Source organism: Camelus bactrianus, chromosome 1, assembly GCF_048773025.1.
Source record: "Camelus bactrianus isolate YW-2024 breed Bactrian camel chromosome 1, ASM4877302v1, whole genome shotgun sequence".
NCBI classification, from domain to species: domain Eukaryota; kingdom Metazoa; phylum Chordata; class Mammalia; order Artiodactyla; family Camelidae; genus Camelus; species Camelus bactrianus.
The window spans coordinates 50971201-50989589 of NC_133539.1; the positions used below are offsets into that span (position 1 = coordinate 50971201).

Genomic DNA, 18389 nt, shown 5'->3' on the forward strand with positions numbered 1-18389 from the left:
ACACAAATGGGGACCAAACCTTTTCGGTCTCCTGGTGGAGAAGCAGATGATGGAGTTCCTGAAGATGTTGTTATTTGTGACTGTGTTGCTATTTTTTGCTGAATATCAGTCCATAGTTTATTAATCAACTCAGAATTATCTTCCTTTATTTGCTGGAGAAATCTATAAATTATGCGACAACAAGCTACATTAGAATTCACAAGTGCTATCATTTAAACTGTTCAACTGCTTACATGTTTGGTCTGAAGAAACTTTAAATAATTCACAATCAAAGAAAAATGTTTTGCTTTAACTTATAAGACAAAAAACTAAAACGCCAGTCTTCTCAGTGTTAGAAAGAACCATTTCATCTCCCTCTCAGTTTCTTATCTATGTTGGCTCCTAAAGCAGGAGTGATTTGCCCTTTCTGAAGTTTTGCACTACAGGCTCCATCTTCTCCTCGCCTTGTCTAGAGGAATTACATGGCTTGGCCCCTTCTGGTTTATACAAAGGAGCTTGTCCTCAGAGCACAGGCTCTGCCTATCACTGAAGTAAAGTGACTGGAGCAGACTCTGCTCCTGTGCGTCGGGAGGCGGGGAGAGGGAATGAGAAGGAGAGCTGCAGTCTAGAGGGTTAGAGAGCTAAGCCTTTTGCTATAATCACCTTTATTATTGATAAAGCTGATATTTCAATCTGCAATTGTCTGATTTCTTTGTCTATTTCCCAACTGGACTGATAATTTAAAGGAGGTAGGGGGCCAAAAAGTGGAAACAACCCAAATGTCCACCAGCTGATGACTGGGTAAGTAAAATGTGCAATATCCATACAAAAGAATATTATTCAGCCATAAAAAGGAATAAAGTTCTAACAAGCTACAACATGGACGAATCTTGAAAACATGTGAAAGACACCAGACACAAAAGACCACACATTGCATGATTCTATATATAGGAAATGTCCAGAATAGGCAAATCCATAGAGAGAAAAAAATAGATTCATCTAATAGATTAGACAGGGCCGACAGGTTTGGGAAGAAATAGGGTTTGGCTGTTAAAGAGTATGGGGCTTCTTCTGGGGGTAATGAAAAAGTTCTGAAATTGACTACATTGCACACTCTGTGAATATACTAAAAATCTTTGAATATTATACTTCAGATGGGTAGATTGTATGACATGTGAACTATATATCAATAAAACTGTTACAGGAAAAAAACAACAAAGACAACAAAGGAAAGGTGAAATCTTACTTAGGGGCTCCACAAACCTCAACCTAGAGGAGCTGCTTTCAAGCAGCCTGTGGACAGCACATCAAACATTAGCTGCTACAAAGTTTAGTTAGCAAAAGGTCTATAATGTGGTCCGTTCACATTATGGCCAGGTATCAAAACATCAGACAGACACCTCTGTTAAGATAGTGTTAATTAACACTAAATCCAACCTTCAGGATAAATCCTAAGAAACATGTTGTAATGAGATTTCTATAGAAGCTGGGAAAATCCAAACCAGTTTAAGCTCACATTACTGTCTCTAATGTTTGTACTTTTAAGAGTCAGGTCAGGTGAAATAGCAAGAACAACAAAATAATACACATCATCTATGGTAGGCTTAAGAATGGCCCTCCAAAAGATACCCATAACCTAATCCCTGGAACCTACGACTGTTACCTTAGCTGACTAAAAGGGGACTGAGCAGCTGTAATTAAGTTAAGGATCTTGAGTTAGGGAGAGGATCCTGGAGTATCCAGGTGGACCCTAAATGCAGCCACATGCATCCTTATAAAGGGGAGGGAAATTCTGACAAATACAAGAGGAGAAGGTGATCTGAAAGTGGAGGCAGAAATTGGAGTGATGTTGACACAAGCCACCATCAGCCACCAGAAGCCAGAAGAAGTAAGGAATGGGTTTTACCTTAGAGTATCCAGAGGGAATGTGGCCCTACCAACACCTTCATTTCAGTCTAGTGAAACCAATTTAGGATTTCTGGCCTCCAGAACTGTGAGAGAATAAATTTCTGTTCTTTGAAGCTGCCAAGTTTGTGGCAATCTGTTACAAAGTCCCCCAAAATTAGTACAGTTTTTGGTACCTGGATATGGGGTGCTGATGTAACAAACACCTAAAAATGTGAAGATAGCTTTGGAATTGGATAACGGGTAAAGCTGGAATAATTTTTAGGTGAATTTATGACAGAAAAAGCCTGAATGTCTTAAAATGACTATTGATATAAATACAAATGTTAAAGACTCTTCCAGTGAGGGCTCCAGAGGAAGTGAGCAGCATGGTAGAGAAAGCCAGTATCATCTCAGAAAATAACATATCACTATAAAGAGAATGTTGGTAGAAATGTGCATTTATCAAGAGATAAATTAAGAGAACTGTTAAGCAAAAAGGAACCAGGACTTAGTTTGAGAAATTCTCATACACTCTAGATTACAAAAGATACTCAAAGCAGGAGTCACTGTTAGGAAAATATGCTCTGTAGAGAAGTGTATGGCTGGATAACCTTTTGCTACTTCTAAAAAGATTAGGCATATGACTCATGGACCCTCTCAATGATCTCAGCAGAAGCCAACAACAAAGATGGAACTATCCACAAAAGCTCTATCGGGGACTTCTTATCTAATGACATGCTTTTCCATGACATACACAGGAGACCCATACGATCTTTTGAGAATGTTATACCAGCAGAAATACTATTAGCTTGTACTGAAAGGGACAGAGATAGGATAAAATAAAGGAAGGGTGTCAAACTCCTAAAATTCTCCAGATAGAAAACAAGTCTATAAAATTACTCAGGGGCAAACATGGGCTTCAAGGAAAAGGAATAATGATTTCAAAGCCAGGGCTGCAGGTATAGAGACCAGATCCACAGGCACAGAGGTCAAAGTCAGAGCCACAGGCATAGAAGACAAAGCCATAGACCCAAAGGATGAAGTCTCAGAACAAAGAAGATTATTACCAGGCCTTGAAATATAATAGAAGTTGCCCTGCTGAGTTGGGACTGGTGACCCATTTCTTCCTTTGATTTTCTCTCTTTTAGGATAGAGATGTCTGTAATTATCCTATGTAATTATCCATCATTGTATTTTGAAAGCAGATAACTTGTTTTCCAGTTTTTTAGGATCATAAATGGAGAGGAATATTGGCTCAGGGTGTATCACATCCAGAGTTTGACCTGTATCTCACTTAGATGATCAGACTTGGTTTGAACTGATGTTTCGATGAGATTTTGAACTGGAGCTAATGCTGAGACTTCAGGGGATACTGGAATGGGGTGAATGTAAATTTTGCATGTGGGCCAGTGGGTGGACTGTGGTAGCCTAAATTATAGTCCTTGAAGATATGCCCATGCTCTAATCCCTGGAACCTGAAAATGGCCAAAAAGGGTCTTTGCAGATGTGATTAAGTTAAGGGACTTGAGATGGTGAGATTATATTGGGTGAGCCCTAAGTGCAATCATGTATATACTTATAAAAGAGAGGCAGATGTAGATTTTGATACACGTAGACACACACACAGAGGAGGTGATGTGAAGACAGAGGCACTGGGGTGATGCAGCCATTGATTCATAGCCAAGCTCCTTCCATTTTCACTGTTGACCACTTATGAGCACCAGATCTATTTTATGGCAGCATCAACTACAACAGTACTTTAATGACTTTATTTCATAGACAGCTTAGGAATATCAGCCCCTCTAATCCTTAGCATATAAACCCAAGCCTACTTGAAAGAGCAATTTTCCTTGTCCTTCAGTTTTTGCCAGGTGGGATTTCCTCCTCACATTCTTCCCGCCTTTTTCCCATAACAGACTCTAACACCACCCTTCCTCCTCCCTAGCCTGCACACAAAGGTCTACGGAGGGAGTAAGGCAGTGGTAAAGGTTACAGTAAGAGAAATGCTTGCAGTCACTGCTTCCTCACCTGGAATGTGCTGACCCCCCAGAAATACCAACGACCTAGTAGAGGTTTTTGAGGATTGGGGTAAGAATTTATTTATCACATATAACATTATTTCTATGAGAAATCAGTTCAGTGCTCACAGGAACTCACAGAATTCACAGAAATTTTCAAACCAGAAGGTACCTTAGAAATCATATATTCTACACCCCTCATATTTTACAACTGAGGAAACAAACACCCACAGATTATCTGATCAGTAAGTAACCTTAGTTGCCAGATAAGTCTAATGCCTCTTCTAATACCTCATGCCCAGTATGTAACAAGTAGCACTGGAGACATAAAGTATTCAAAAGTTGGAAACTGGGCGGGGGGTGGGAAGAGATAGACTGGGATTTCAAAATTGTAGAATAGATAAACAAGATTATACTGTATAGCACAGGGAAATATCTACAAGATCTTATGGTAGCTCACAGAGAAAAAAATGCGACAATGAACATATATATATGTTCATGTATAACTGAAAAATTGTGCTGTACACTGGAATTTGACACAACATTGTAAAATGATTATAAATCAATAAAAAAAGTTAAAAAAAAGAAAAAAAAAGTTGGAAATTGCCTATTTACCCAACTAATGAGATAAAATTAACCTTAACTAACCAAATAAAAAAATTACTTGATTCAAGTGTGAAGAATAAAAGCGATTCTGTACAAGATTAATTATATTTATGTTGGGAAAGAAAAAGATGACACATATTTCCAGATATCCCTAAGAAAATGGTGACCAGCTAAATCTGAATCATGCTATATGTCTCCTAAAACACTATAGAGTGAAACAAGAAAAGCAAACAAAACAGTAGATAACCCATAGCTCCTATGTTATTGAAAGACAGAGAGCACTACTAACTTCAAACCACCTGTAAGTAGAAAAATAAGCACCAAATTCCAGCAAACAGATTACCTGTGCTCCTGCTGGAAGCCTCTGCAAAGAATGGGGGCAGTTCAAAGTGACTGCGCAGAGAAAAGGAAAGCTGAGAGCCTAATGGTGGCAAAAATCACCTCTAGAAATAAAAGGTCCACTCTGAGAATGCAAATACTTTAAAAACAACAGTAACAATCTGGGCAATCATAACACCACCAAGAAGTGTACAGAACCCAAGGTGGTAGTCTTGGAAAGGTATCACTTCTTAAGGAGAACAGAGTGAACAGGAAAGGAGAGGCGCACTTTGAAGGGTGAGTCCTGAAGGGGAAAAGAAGTACAAGTCCTTCAAGACAAAAGGGAACCACAAAATTGGAGTATAAACAACTTTAACCCACCCATACTTTTAAAAAAAGAACAAATACACCCATTAAATAAACTGTGCTTCACTATAACTGAGAAGTCACTCAAACTCCAAACCCTCTCCACAAAATGTAAAGTATAACAAAGGCAGTATATCAAAACAGAAAATTTAAATTGAAATATTGCAGCTGATGAAAATTCCTGCTCCCCACCTGTGAAAAAAAAGTAAAAAAAACTATAACATAATACTTCAAATGGAATAAAATATACTTAAAGAAGCACTTCTTCAATCAGAAATTCTGAAACTAAGACTAGAAATGGACAAAAAACAGGAAGAAATAAAACAAGAATTAATTAAGCTGAGGAAAGAAATTGAAGAAAAATTATGTCAGAAATAAAAATTAAACAACATGTCCACTGAAGAAGTGTTAAACAAACATTACTAAGCAATATTGAAGAATTAGAGAAAAACAACAAAAAGAATAATAAGGAGAATAAAAAGGGTTAGAGAGAAAGTGCTTGAAGTGAAAAACAGAAATCTTTTACTTATATAAAAGGAGTCTCTGAAAAAGTAAAACAAAAACAGTAATTTAGAACTAAATATATATATGTATATTTAAATAGTTTGTATGTATATAAAAAAGGGCAACCTGGGTTGGGAAAGGAAAAACTGACCTGGAAAGGTAAACTCCAAGACATAGCTTAGCAATATTTAAATTTTAAAGACAAAATAAATTTTAAAGATAATGGAAATCAAGTCACTGGACAAAAATGCCAAATCATAAGGGCAAGAAAATTATCCTAGCATCAGACTTCTAAAAAACAACATTCAAGGCAAACCAAGAGTGGAGTAGCATTTTCAGGAAAGTTAAGGAAACAAAAAGGAATCAAAGACACCAAAAGCACAAGCAAAAAACCAAAAATAAATTAAGTGGAACTACATGAAACTAAAAGCTTTGGCACAGCAAGAGAATCAATCAACAAAATGAAAAGGCAACCTGTGGGATGGGAGAAAATATCTGCATATCATATATTTAATAAGGGGCTAATATCAAAAATCTATAAAGAAGTCATACAACTTGATGGTAAAAAAACCAAACAATCCAATTTTTAAAATGGGTAGAGGAACTGAATAGACATTTTTCCAAAGATGACATACAAAGCCAACAGGTATATGAAAAGGTACTTAATATCACTAATCATCAGGGAAAAATGCAAATCAAAACCACAATGAGATATATCCTTACACCTGCCTAAATGGCCATCATCAAAAAGTCAAGAGATAACAAGTGTTGACAAGGATGTGGAAAAAGGGAACACTTGTGCACTATTGGTGGGAAAGTTAATTGGTACAGGCATGATGGAAAACAGTGTGGAGGTCCCTCAAAAAATTAAAAATGTAACTAACCTATGATCCAGGATTCCCACTTCTGGGTATATCTTCTGGGTATATATCCAAAGGAAATGAAAATAGGACATCAAAGAGATATCTGCACACCCTTGTTTACTCCAGCATTATTCACAATAACTAAGATATATCCACAAACTAAGTGTGTGCCAATAGATGAATGGATAAAGAAGATGTGATATATACATAAGTATATATACACAATGCAATATTATTCAGCAATGAGAAAGAAGGAAATCCTGCCATTTGTGACAATTGTGGATAAACCTGGAGGGCATTATGCTGAGAAAAAGAAGTCAGAGAAAGACAAATACTGTATGGTATCACTTATAGGAGGAATCTTAAAAAAAAAAAGAAAAAAAAAGCTGAACTCATAGAAACAGAGTTGAGTAGTGGTTGCCAGGGGCTGGGAGGTGGGAGAAATGCGAAGATGGTAAAAGGGTACAAATTTCCAGCTACAAGATGATTAATTTATGTACAGCATAGTGATTGTAGCTAATAATATTGTATTATATATTTGAAAGTTGCTAAGTGAGAAGATCTTAAATGTTTCACCACAAAAAAGGTAACTATACGATGTGATGGAGGTATAACTGCTGTGATGGGAACCATGTTGCAATATGTAAGTGTATTAAACCAAAATGTTGTACACCTTAAACTTATACAATATTATATGTCAATTATATCTCAATAAAACTGCAGGGGGAAAAAGAAATGGCCTTGGAAAAAAGCATTGTAGGTCTTTATGCCATATATACATACGTGTCTGCATTTGTGTTTGACTGAGAGTTTAGAGAATTATCCAACTCATTCTCACTTTCTTCTGACTGGCTGGTAACAGTTCCTTCTTCTTTGTCATCATCAACTTCATTAAGAGCCTTTCTCAACACAACAATAAAGTAACATCATAAGTTGGTTATATATACACTCATCCTTTCCTTTTGTCATAACAAGAGAGATCCTTCCTTCTAGGGCTAATTCCTCCCCATGTGTTCTAGAACCCAAACGCTCTTACCTCCTTCTAGTTCACCAATTGCCTCTTTCCTCTCCTGGACCTTTAACCTCTCCTTACTGGCTTCAGCTCATCCACATTTAAATGTAAGTCTCTCCCATCTTATCCTGACCCTAAATTTGTCTGAAGCTACCATCTATCTTCTCTCTTTGCATCATAAACTTCTTGAAAGAGCTGTCCCCTACTTCTCATCCACCATCTATGCCCTGAAACTCTGCTTCTGCCCTGCCATTAAATTTAAACTGACAAGGTCAACATCAACACACTTGTTCCCAAATCAAATGGGTATTTCTGACTTTGCCTTCCCTTACCTCTGACTCATTAGACACCAGTGACCACTCATTTCTTTCCTTCAAAATCTTCTTTATAAACTTTTCTTTTTCATTTCTATCATATTGCATTTTCTTGGTTTTTCCTCTTCTTTTGATCATTCCTTCCCAATCTCCTTTATTGGTTCTTTCTCTACCCTCCCCTTATAGTTGATATCACTCAAGGTTTTCCCTTTGGATCTTTTCTCCTCTCATCTGACTCATTTTCTGTATGATTGTATCTTATTCCAAAGCTTCAACTACACGCCAAATGCTGTTGATTTCCAAATCTCTATCTTCATCCAGATCTCTCCTGAGCCCTCAACATTCATATCCATCTGCCTAAAAGATATCCGTAGAACATCTTACTCCACATGTCTGAAATTTATCATTTTCCTAAGCCTCTCCTATCATTCTTCCACAAACCTCATTCTTGCCATATTACCAAGATGATGAACAGCATCACCCTCTACTCAAGATTCTCAAGCCAGCAAACTGGAAATTATCCTTCTCTTTCATCCATCACATCCCATCAGTCACCTAATCCTGTCAATTCTACCCCTTTTTAAAATCTCTCAAATCTATCCCTCTTCCCCTTTATCTACTTCCTGTCAGTCCTCACCACTTCTCACTAAGATTCCAACCTGAGTCTTCTGTAACCAGATTCTCTAACCAGTCTTGTCCCTCCCCAGTTCGTCTCCCACACTACTGCCAATTTCACTATGACTGCTTTAGTGGCTCTACTTTTACTTTCTGATTCCTTAGCCCTTCATGACCCAGCTCTTCCCTGTCTCTCCAACCCTGGCTCTTGCCACTTCCCCACCCTCATCATAGAGACCATGATCATCCGAAACCTAATTTTTTAATAAGTATCAAAACATAAATGGTTTCTGGCTAGGGATACAGCTAATGGGTTTTGGCTATTTAAAATATGTGTAACATTCTACTTAATTGCCCTTATAAGTAGAAAACAATATACTAATACAATTCTGGACCTTGTGATTCCCTAGGATCATCTAACTGATGTCTCCTTTTCTTCAGAGAAGATACAAATAACTTAAGAAATTATATTAAATAGGTCCTAAGTCCTAGTCATTTATAAAAAGTTGATTTATTTTAATATTAAATTCTTCATAGACTTTTAAAAAATGTTTCCTATCTCAAAATTCTAAACATTTTGATTAAGAGTTCCAATTAGGTTAAAATATAGGTAATTAATGTTTTACTACTGTACTTTTCCCATGTAATTAGTCAATAAATTCCAAGTTTCTTGGGTAGCTGCTTTTTAAACACACTAATACATTAGAAGGGACTAAGATTTAATAAAGAACTAGTATCTGGTATTATGCTAGGCACTTTACATAACCTACCTTGGTGGATCCTCACAATGACCGTAGCCTGTATATTCTCTTCCCATTTAATAAAAAACAGTTTAAGCCGACTCAGATACCTTGAAAAATCAACTCAATATCAAACTGCTAGTATGTAACACAGATTCATTCACCTGACTCAAAGTGGAAGTGGATAGACTCTCTTTTCCATATTTGTAGATGGTGCCACAGTATTATGGAACCAGACAGCCTCAATTTGAATGCCGTCTCTGACACTAACTAGCTTTGTGATCTTGCACAAGTCATTTAATTTTTCTAAGCCTCAGTTTTTTCATCTACTAAATGGGGATAATAATAGTAACTATCTCCTAGGTAAGTACTCAATAAATGTTAGTTATTATTATCCAGTCCTATCTTGTTTAGTACAAGCATTATTCACAGAAAGTACAACATGCTTGAGTAAGAACAATTCTAGCAACCACAACTTGGTATTTATTGATACTAAAGCTTTTCGAATGTTTACCACAATGCCCATCTACATCAACTTAAACTTAATTTCAGCATGAGCACTTATGGCTGTGTGCAAAGCACATTACCTGAGGCTCTACGACAGATTCGCTAAGGATAGCCTGGGTGACTGGATCTTGATTTACCACAATGGGACCTTGAGAGGAATCAGGAGCCATCGTTACATTTGGAAACCCTGCAGAAGGAAAATAAGTCATGATGATTTTGTTTCATTTAATTCAATTGACTTCACACGCACTAAACACTGCCATAGGTTTGAATCATCATGAAAATCTTAATCATAATCATAATCATAATAATAGCAAGTCACACTTACATAGTGCTTACTATATGTAAGGCATTGTTCTAAACACGTTCACACAAATTAAATTGTTTCACCCTCACAAAATCCTACGAGGTTGTTACTATAAGTGTTTTACATATGGGAAAACTGAAACTCAGAGACATGAAGTAACTGGCTGGCACAGAGTCAAACTAGTGAGTGGCCAAGCCAGGATTCAAACCTTAAACTGAAAACTAATGATCTGTTTTCAGGGATTAAGATAAACAATAGATTATATACACATTAAAGTGAATAATGTGTATCTCACAAAAGGAAAAGTTCCCCTGAGAGAGAGACTGAGGTTGCTTTAAGTTTCAGACTAAGCTTTACTCAAATTATATACAAAACAGATACTTTAATTATATGGTAATTTAATATTAATAATCTGAAATTAAGTCTTATTTTAAATTATGATCTTATATATTTCACCATAAAATATCTTAGTAAATAAAGTTACCTTTCCTTAGCTGAGTAATTTGTAATAGTTAATATTCTTAGTGAAAAGCAAATAAATTATAATAAATCTATGCCTAACAACTCTTGCATGCTATCCGCTCTAGAATACACATAATATAAATAATACGATGCCTGAAAAAAGATTTTAAATTCTTCCAAATAGCCAGGTATGGACTATGGTTTATAAGATAAAGAAGCTTTTGTTTGATTTGAATACTTCACCTGTGCGCCTACGAGGAAAATCAACAAATAGATCTTTTGCTGTAGCCATCAAACGATCAGTTTTTTCCAATACATCCTGCATCTGGTATTGATCAGAAAGAATCTAGACATATGTTAATGATAAATATTGTTCAGAAATATATATATATATATATATATATATATACACACACACACACATAAATACTTAACAAATCACAAAGGACAAGTCTCTATAAAGGCGGGAGCATAAAAATAACCTAAAGTCCTTCCGTGGCAATATCTTTAAGTACCAGTAGATGGGGCTATTACAATAATAAGTGGATTCCAAATGCTTGCCTTAGATCCAAAGAATTATTAAATTATGACCCAGTCCACACACAAACATAAAGATAGATACACACCAAAATAAAAGTTTTGCTTAATCTTACTCTTTGAGAACCACTCTGATATTTTCTTTTTAGTTTCTGTCCTATTTTTTCAAATGATGGTTGCAACCCATTAACTTGATTTTACAATCCACTAACAAGTTGTGATCCACAGTTTGAAAAACATTGATTAAAGATATGAATCTCGGAGCCATAAACTCAGAGATGTGAATCTTTGGTATTACAACCATTAACTGATTTCATAGTTCACCAGTGGATCATGACCCACAACTTAAAAAACATGTGGTGAGGTTTGAGTTTGAAGACATTAAACAAAAAAAAATGATGCTTCTGCATTTATAAACAAGCTCAGTTTTTATCCTGGAGAGATGAGAACTCAAAAAATACCATTACAGTGGTGCCTCTGACTATGCACTTTCAACTTAGAACTTGCTTAATTACAGTAAGGACAGACACATAGGCTGGAGTAAAAGCAAGTTAACTCCATCCACCACCACTAGAAGGCACTCTTAGGATGGAAAGAATCTCAGAATTGGAAACTGCCCAGTTTGCAACACTGACTGAAATCAAAACATCTAGTAACAAATGCTCTTACTGGAATTTCTCTAGACCATGGAAACAAATATATAGTATGACCTCAGTTATTGTTTTAGGATGTGAAGAAAAATAACGAGAGTCACATTTGACTTTTTCTCCTTCTCCCCTGCTAAAGCCAAGCAGGTTAGCTGGCTCAGTAAGTGAGAAGTCCTGAATTTGTTCCTTCCACAAAGAGTAAACTTTGGAATGGCGTATGGCAAAGAGCACATCTGAAACCAGAAGACTGGCATCCTAGGTCTGGTCAAGACACGCTAAGCAAAATCCAACCTCTTTAAATTTAGTTTCCCAATCTCCCGATATGTAAATGAAGATACAACTACCTCCCAGCCCACAGGGGTGTTATAAGGTTGTGGACTGAAAATCTGCATACAACTCTATAAATATTTGAGAATGTACAACTTAAATTTCCATCCCTGGTTAGAAGCCATCATGCAGTACACCAATTAGAGCTTAGGAAAGAAAGTAAATGAGCATTATAATCTATTATTTATACTAGAAAAATTACACAAAATATATTTCCTGATGGCAGGTTTAAGAGTTCACCATTTTTTTTTTTAAAAAAAAGGCTTGACCTCCTATCAAAATAAAGAGATACAAATTGACAGAAGCAGATTGTGGAGGAATAATTTTATCATATGAAGACTGGGTATTAATTATAATGAGGTCTCCAGTAAAGCCACTGCCCTGCAGCCCTCTGCTAGCCTCTGTCCAGGCTCTTTGGAGCAGATGGTTTGAGTGGCCAGAGGTCAGTGCATTGGCTTTCCCTCGTTCTTTGTAGATTTCTTTACTACTCCTCTGTGCGAGAACTCATCGTCATGACAGGTAAATCAATCTGTGTACATATTGTTTCTCCAGATGGGTTTGTAGAGCACAAAGCCAAACTTATGAATAGTAGAACACATCTTGGATTTTCAAAAGATCAGTCAAGGTCCCTTCAAAAACACTATTGGAAACTTCTCATGCTAGCAGTTTTGCTCTCTGGTAATAAAAACCAGACAGAATTGGGAAAGTACAGAGACTAGGTTAGTAATTATACTTTAAGAATTTATAAAATCTTATCAAAGCCCCCCTTTCTCTGATTTGGATGTGAACTATTATTTGCTTGATTCCCATGGCATGAGTGTATCATATAGCAAATGAAATACAAGACTTTGCGGGTCAAAGAGCCTTTCTCTTAATTTACGTTAATTGAGGAGCCCAGCTTCTGGGGGATGGGTCCTGATAGCTCTAGCCCATATTGATAAGGCCGAGGTGGATATGCCCAAAGAGGCCTCTTCCGTTGGTCCCCACACTCCCTTATCAGAGACATTACAGATTTAGCAATATTGACACAATAGATGTATGCATCCTTTGACTCAGCAATTCCACTTTTAAGTGTTTATCCTACAAATATATTAATACATGTACTCAAAAACATTTCAAGGATATTCATGACATTATTTATAATGACAAGGCAGGAAATAATCTGTGGGTGGCAGACACTGCTACTTACCCACCAATATCCTTTCCATTTTCCCTGTAACAGTAGAATTCCCAAGTTAGTCAAGTACATAGCTAATTTGCCAAATACCCTTGCAGGTAAGAATGGTCATGTTCTGAACTTCTGGACAAAGGGACAGCAGCAGAGCTTCTGGGTGGTGTGTAAAAGGAGTAGCATGCATTCTCCTTCCCATTCATGCTGCCTGGAATACAGCTGAAGGAAGCTGGAACAGCCATTTGTACTCAGACACGGAAGTCCTGTAATAAAGGACCAGAGAGCCCCCTACCAACTACCATGGACCTCCAAGCTGTACCATAAGAGAGGAATCCATTTCTATTTTGTTTCAACCACTATGTTTGGGGGTCTTTTTGTCCAGGTGCTTATACTATACTCTAATACACATCCTAAATGTCCACCAGTAAAGCACTGAATAAATAAACTGTGCTACATTTGTATACTATATGGCTACTAAAAAGAAAAGTAGATTTCTAAATACTGACATGGCATAACCTTCAAGAAATGTTGTTAAATGGAAATGCCTGAATCCCGCTAACAGCAGAGGTTCTCAGCTCCAACAAAATACTAAAATTACATAGCAACTGTCTAAAAAAATACCTAAGTGGAGTCACATCCCAGGTCCACTGAATCAGATATCTAAGTATAAATACGGCTGAGTCCAGAGACTGGTTTTTTAATGGAAATTAGTCAGTCAGGGTTGAGAAACACTACACTAGAGCAGGAGGAAGCGGCATTACCAAAGGAAGGCAGAGAAATTTCACTCTCTCCCCCTCACTACTCTTCTTCAACCCCTAATTCTACAACATCTACTACATACAAGGTATAAGAAATTCAAGACATGAGCAGGGACCACTAGGGAGGGGAAACAAAAGCCCAGAGTCACCTCAAAGGGGCCTCCTCTTTCCCTGACCAGATCTGTGTTCTTAGGTCTTTCCCTGAGAATTACTACATAACATTTAAATGTACGTGACTTGTCTAAGATCACCAAAAGATATACACCTCTAAGGAACATCCTCTCTCAACCCACTGTTCTTTCTATAAACTCATGTAAACATTTATTTCAGAGATATAATTCTTCCTAGTGATACATAAGGTCAAGATTTTCATATTTCACTAAGAAGCCTGATGAATTCCTCAAAAGACAGAGTGTCACTTAAAGCTACAGTAGAAGGTCACCCAGACAGCCAAGTGCAATAACCTTCAACACTGAATAGGAAGCAGCACTGAGCAAGAAAAAAAAGGACATTTCTTTTATATTGATTTCAGCCCAAATAAAAGGTTTTTTTTGCTGTAGTTTCCTCTTATTTCCCATATTGTTTATTCTGATTACTTATTCAAACACCTCCATCCAGCAAGAGATTAAGCCAAAGACAAGTGGCTTACTAACTTCTTAGACAAGCACACAACATTATTTTTTTTTTTTTGGTAAAGTAGTCTAACAGCATGGCTATTAGAACTGAGAAAAATATTTATAGCAACTTATATATATATATATATATAAATATTATATATATGCCATATATATATGTGGCACTAATTATGTGCCAAAGACTATGTTCATCACTATATTAGTATTTTATCACTGAATTCTCAAAACAATACAATCAGGCAAATAGTATTATTCCAGTTTTAAAGATCAGAAAATTCAGGCTGAGAGGGGAGGGTATAGCTCAGTGGTAGAGCACATGCTTAGCATGCATGAGGTCCTGGGTTCAATCTCCAGTACCTCCATTAAATAATAAATAAACAAACAAATAAACCTAATTACCCCGCTCAAAAAAAAAAAAAAAAAAAAGGAAAAAGAAAACTCAGGCTGAGAAGTTAATTTAAGGTCATGTGGCTAATAAGCTGTAGGGCAGGAATTCAAAGCACCAGACTAGACTCTAATTGTCACTCTTCCTTTCTTCGAAAGTCCATATGTGGATAGTTGAATGAGGACACAATAATAACTAGAGTCTCTCCAATGTGAATCAAATATGGAGGGAAAGAGAGAAACCTACTTATCCCTTCTTTTCCTAACTCTACAGATAATGCAGTTTAGCATTACCTCCTTCATGATAGACAATCTCCTTTTCTCAAGATTAGAAATTTCTGGTTTCTGCTTCTTCCATTTTCTCTTCAAAGCTTTTTCTTGGAGCTCCCAGTGTACTAATGCTCTATTCTTCGATTTGTGTATTTCATGACGACGTATCTATATAGAAGAAAAAAATTTACAAGAATATTTCAGAGACAAAGAACTTGCCTATTCAGATGATAGGACCATCTAATGTAGTCTATCTTTGAAAATTTTTTCTAGTCCAACATATGTATATTTATATATATTCACAGCCATTTTCACAATCTTCTAAATTTTCAAAAATGATTTACAAAAAGAAGTATCTAAAACTAGTAGACCTAGCTAAAAGACAAAATGAAAAGAATGTTAATTTCTACTTCTTTTGTACAAGCCTATCCAATAAAGCAGTCTTTTTCAAACTGCAGTTGGAGACTTAGTTAATGAGTGGTAAAATAAACTAGTGGATCAAATATTTATAAAATAAAACAAAATATAAAACAGCAAATATTAAGAATACATTGCACAGAAGAATATGAAAAGTAATATACGTATGTTCATGTATGACTGAAACATTGTGCTATACACCAGAAATTGATATAACATTGTAAATTGGCTATATTTCAATTTAAGGAAAGGACACACTGCACATAATGAAAGTTGAAAATTGTTTTGTTAAACTTTTCAGTTACATATGTGTGTACATGTACAATTACACACATACAACTGACTTGAGTATAACATAAAAGGCACAAAACCCACTGAGTCATCTTTGGCAAAGCCACACCCATTCCATGATATTCACATCACCACCAAGAACTAACAGTGCAGTGTTTCTATAGCCCTGCAATGGCTGCACGTGGAAGTGGGTCACTGGAGACACAGGACTCCAAGGAAGTGGAATTCCTGAAGCAGAAGCTGAGATATGAGCCACAGCTTAAGAGTTAGAGGGGAGAAATTTGCTAAGGTTGTTAAGGAATAAAAGCAGATATTGGTTTTACAAGCACTCCGGCATTCAGAACTATAAATATGAACAAAACCTGTATGTCACCTGATAAAATGTATTGCTGAGTTTGCATCATGTAAATAAGAAATCAGTCCATTAAGAGACTAACAACCAAATACTATGTAAGGATTCTAATTCACAAAAACAAATGAAGATGACATTTTTGAGACTATCAGGGATATATGAATATGGACTGGAAATTAGGTAATACCAAAAATTAATGTTACTTTTGTCAGGTATGATAATGGCATTGTGATTATATATAAGAAAATGTCTATTTTTTATAATGCAAACTGAATATGTAGGCACAAAATGACATGTTCTCTGGGCTTTGCTTTAAAATGCTACAGTGAAAAAGGTATGATAAATGAAACAATTATGGCAATATTTTCATAACTTTTACATCCAAGTGAACAGTACATAGGAGTTCTTTACATTTTTGTCTCTACTTTCATGTGAGTTTGAAATTTTTCATAATAAAAAAAATTTTAAGTCAGTTGGACATCATTATTATCCTCAATAAACATTTAATGAGTACCTACTAGGATTACTATTCCTAGATCCACAAAGACATATAAGATATGGCCTCTATCCCTCCAAAGCATTAATAATCTGCCCAGGGAGATTGGACATATGCATATAAAGATAAATGACATGCATTAGAGGGCATATGCTCAATGCCTTATGTTAGTAGTTAAGTATAAGGACAGTTCAGAGGAGATAGCAACTGTTGGGCAGCTTCAAAAAATAGGACTTCAAACTTACTGTAATACTCAAGAGAGTATGGTACTGGCAGAAGGACAGACATATAGATCAGAAGAATAGAAATGTAAGTCCAAATTAGCCCTCATATTTACAGACAACTGATCTTCAACAAGGGTGCCAAGATAATTCAATGGGGAAAGAACAGTCTTTTTAATAAAAGGTGCTTAGACAACTGGATATTCATTTGTAAAAGAATGAAGTTGGACCCCTTCCTCACACCATACACAAAAATAACTCAAACTGGATGAAAGACCTAAACATAAGAGCTAAAGTTTTAAAACTCCTAGAAGAAAACATAGAAGTAATTTTTGAACCTTGCTTAGACAATGGTTTCTTACATATGACACTAAAACCACAAGTAAGAAAAGAAAAATTACATAAATTAGACTTCACCAAAATTTAAAACTTTTATGTTTCAAAGGATACCACCAAGAAAGCAAAAAGACAACCAACAGAATGGAAGATAATATTTGCAAATCACGTATCTGATAAGAAACTTGTATCCAGAGTATATAAAGAACTCCTACTACTCAACAATAAAAACATAAATAATCCAATTTTTAAAAAAGTTTTTTGCATTTCTCTTTTCATCAAGTCCAGTTCATTGTAGTCACATCTTTCCTCTGGTAATTTTTAAATAACTAAGGGATTCGAACAAACATTTCTCCAAAGAAGATACAACAAATGGCCAAAAAGCATACGAAAAGATACTCAACATCATTAGTCATTAGGGAAATGCAAATCAAAACCACAATGAAATTCTACTTTATACCCTCTAGGAGAACTAAAACCAAAAAGATGACAATGATAAATGTTCACAAGGGGTATGGAAAAACGAATCCTCATACATGCTGGTGAGAATGTAAATGGTGCAGCCGCATTAGAAAACCCTTTGGCAGTTCCTTAGAAAGTTAAATATAGAGATAGCATATGACTCAGCGGTCATACTTTCATGTATATACCCAAGAGAACTGAGCGTATGTTCACACAAAAACCTGTACACAAATATTCAGAGCAGCATTATTCATAACAGTCAAAAATTAGAAACAACCCAAATATCCAACAACTGATGAATGGATAAATAAAATATAGTATATCCATACAATGGAATAATATTTGGCAATAATAAGGATGAAGTATTGATACATGCAGGGAGGCATAAAGAGTGACTGTTAATGGGAAAAGGATTACTTCTGGGAGGGTGATAAAAATGTTATAAAATTACAAAGTGATGATGGTTGCATAACTGTGAATATACTAAAAGGCAATAAACTGTACACTTTAAAAGTGTAGATTTTATGGTATGTAAATTATATCCTAATAAAGCTGTTTAAAAATAAACTTATAGTAGAAACTTAAAA

General features: G+C 35.9%; 1 protein-coding gene across 3 annotated transcripts in view; it reads right to left on the reverse strand.

The window, feature by feature from the left end:
* The window catches only part of SPICE1 (spindle and centriole associated protein 1), a 49606-nt gene that overhangs the window by 21611 nt on the left and 9606 nt on the right, over positions 1-18389 (reverse strand). For all 3 annotated transcript variants that reach the window (XM_010970812.3, XM_045507256.2, XM_010970813.3), the window contains exons 4-8: positions 15252-15395; positions 10742-10844; positions 9810-9916; positions 7325-7440; positions 20-162 (exon numbers count right to left, since the gene is read on the reverse strand). In XM_010970812.3, coding sequence (XP_010969114.1) covers positions 20-162; positions 7325-7440; positions 9810-9916; positions 10742-10844; positions 15252-15395 — 613 coding nt within the window. The remainder of the gene's footprint in view (positions 1-19; positions 163-7324; positions 7441-9809; positions 9917-10741; positions 10845-15251; positions 15396-18389) is intronic.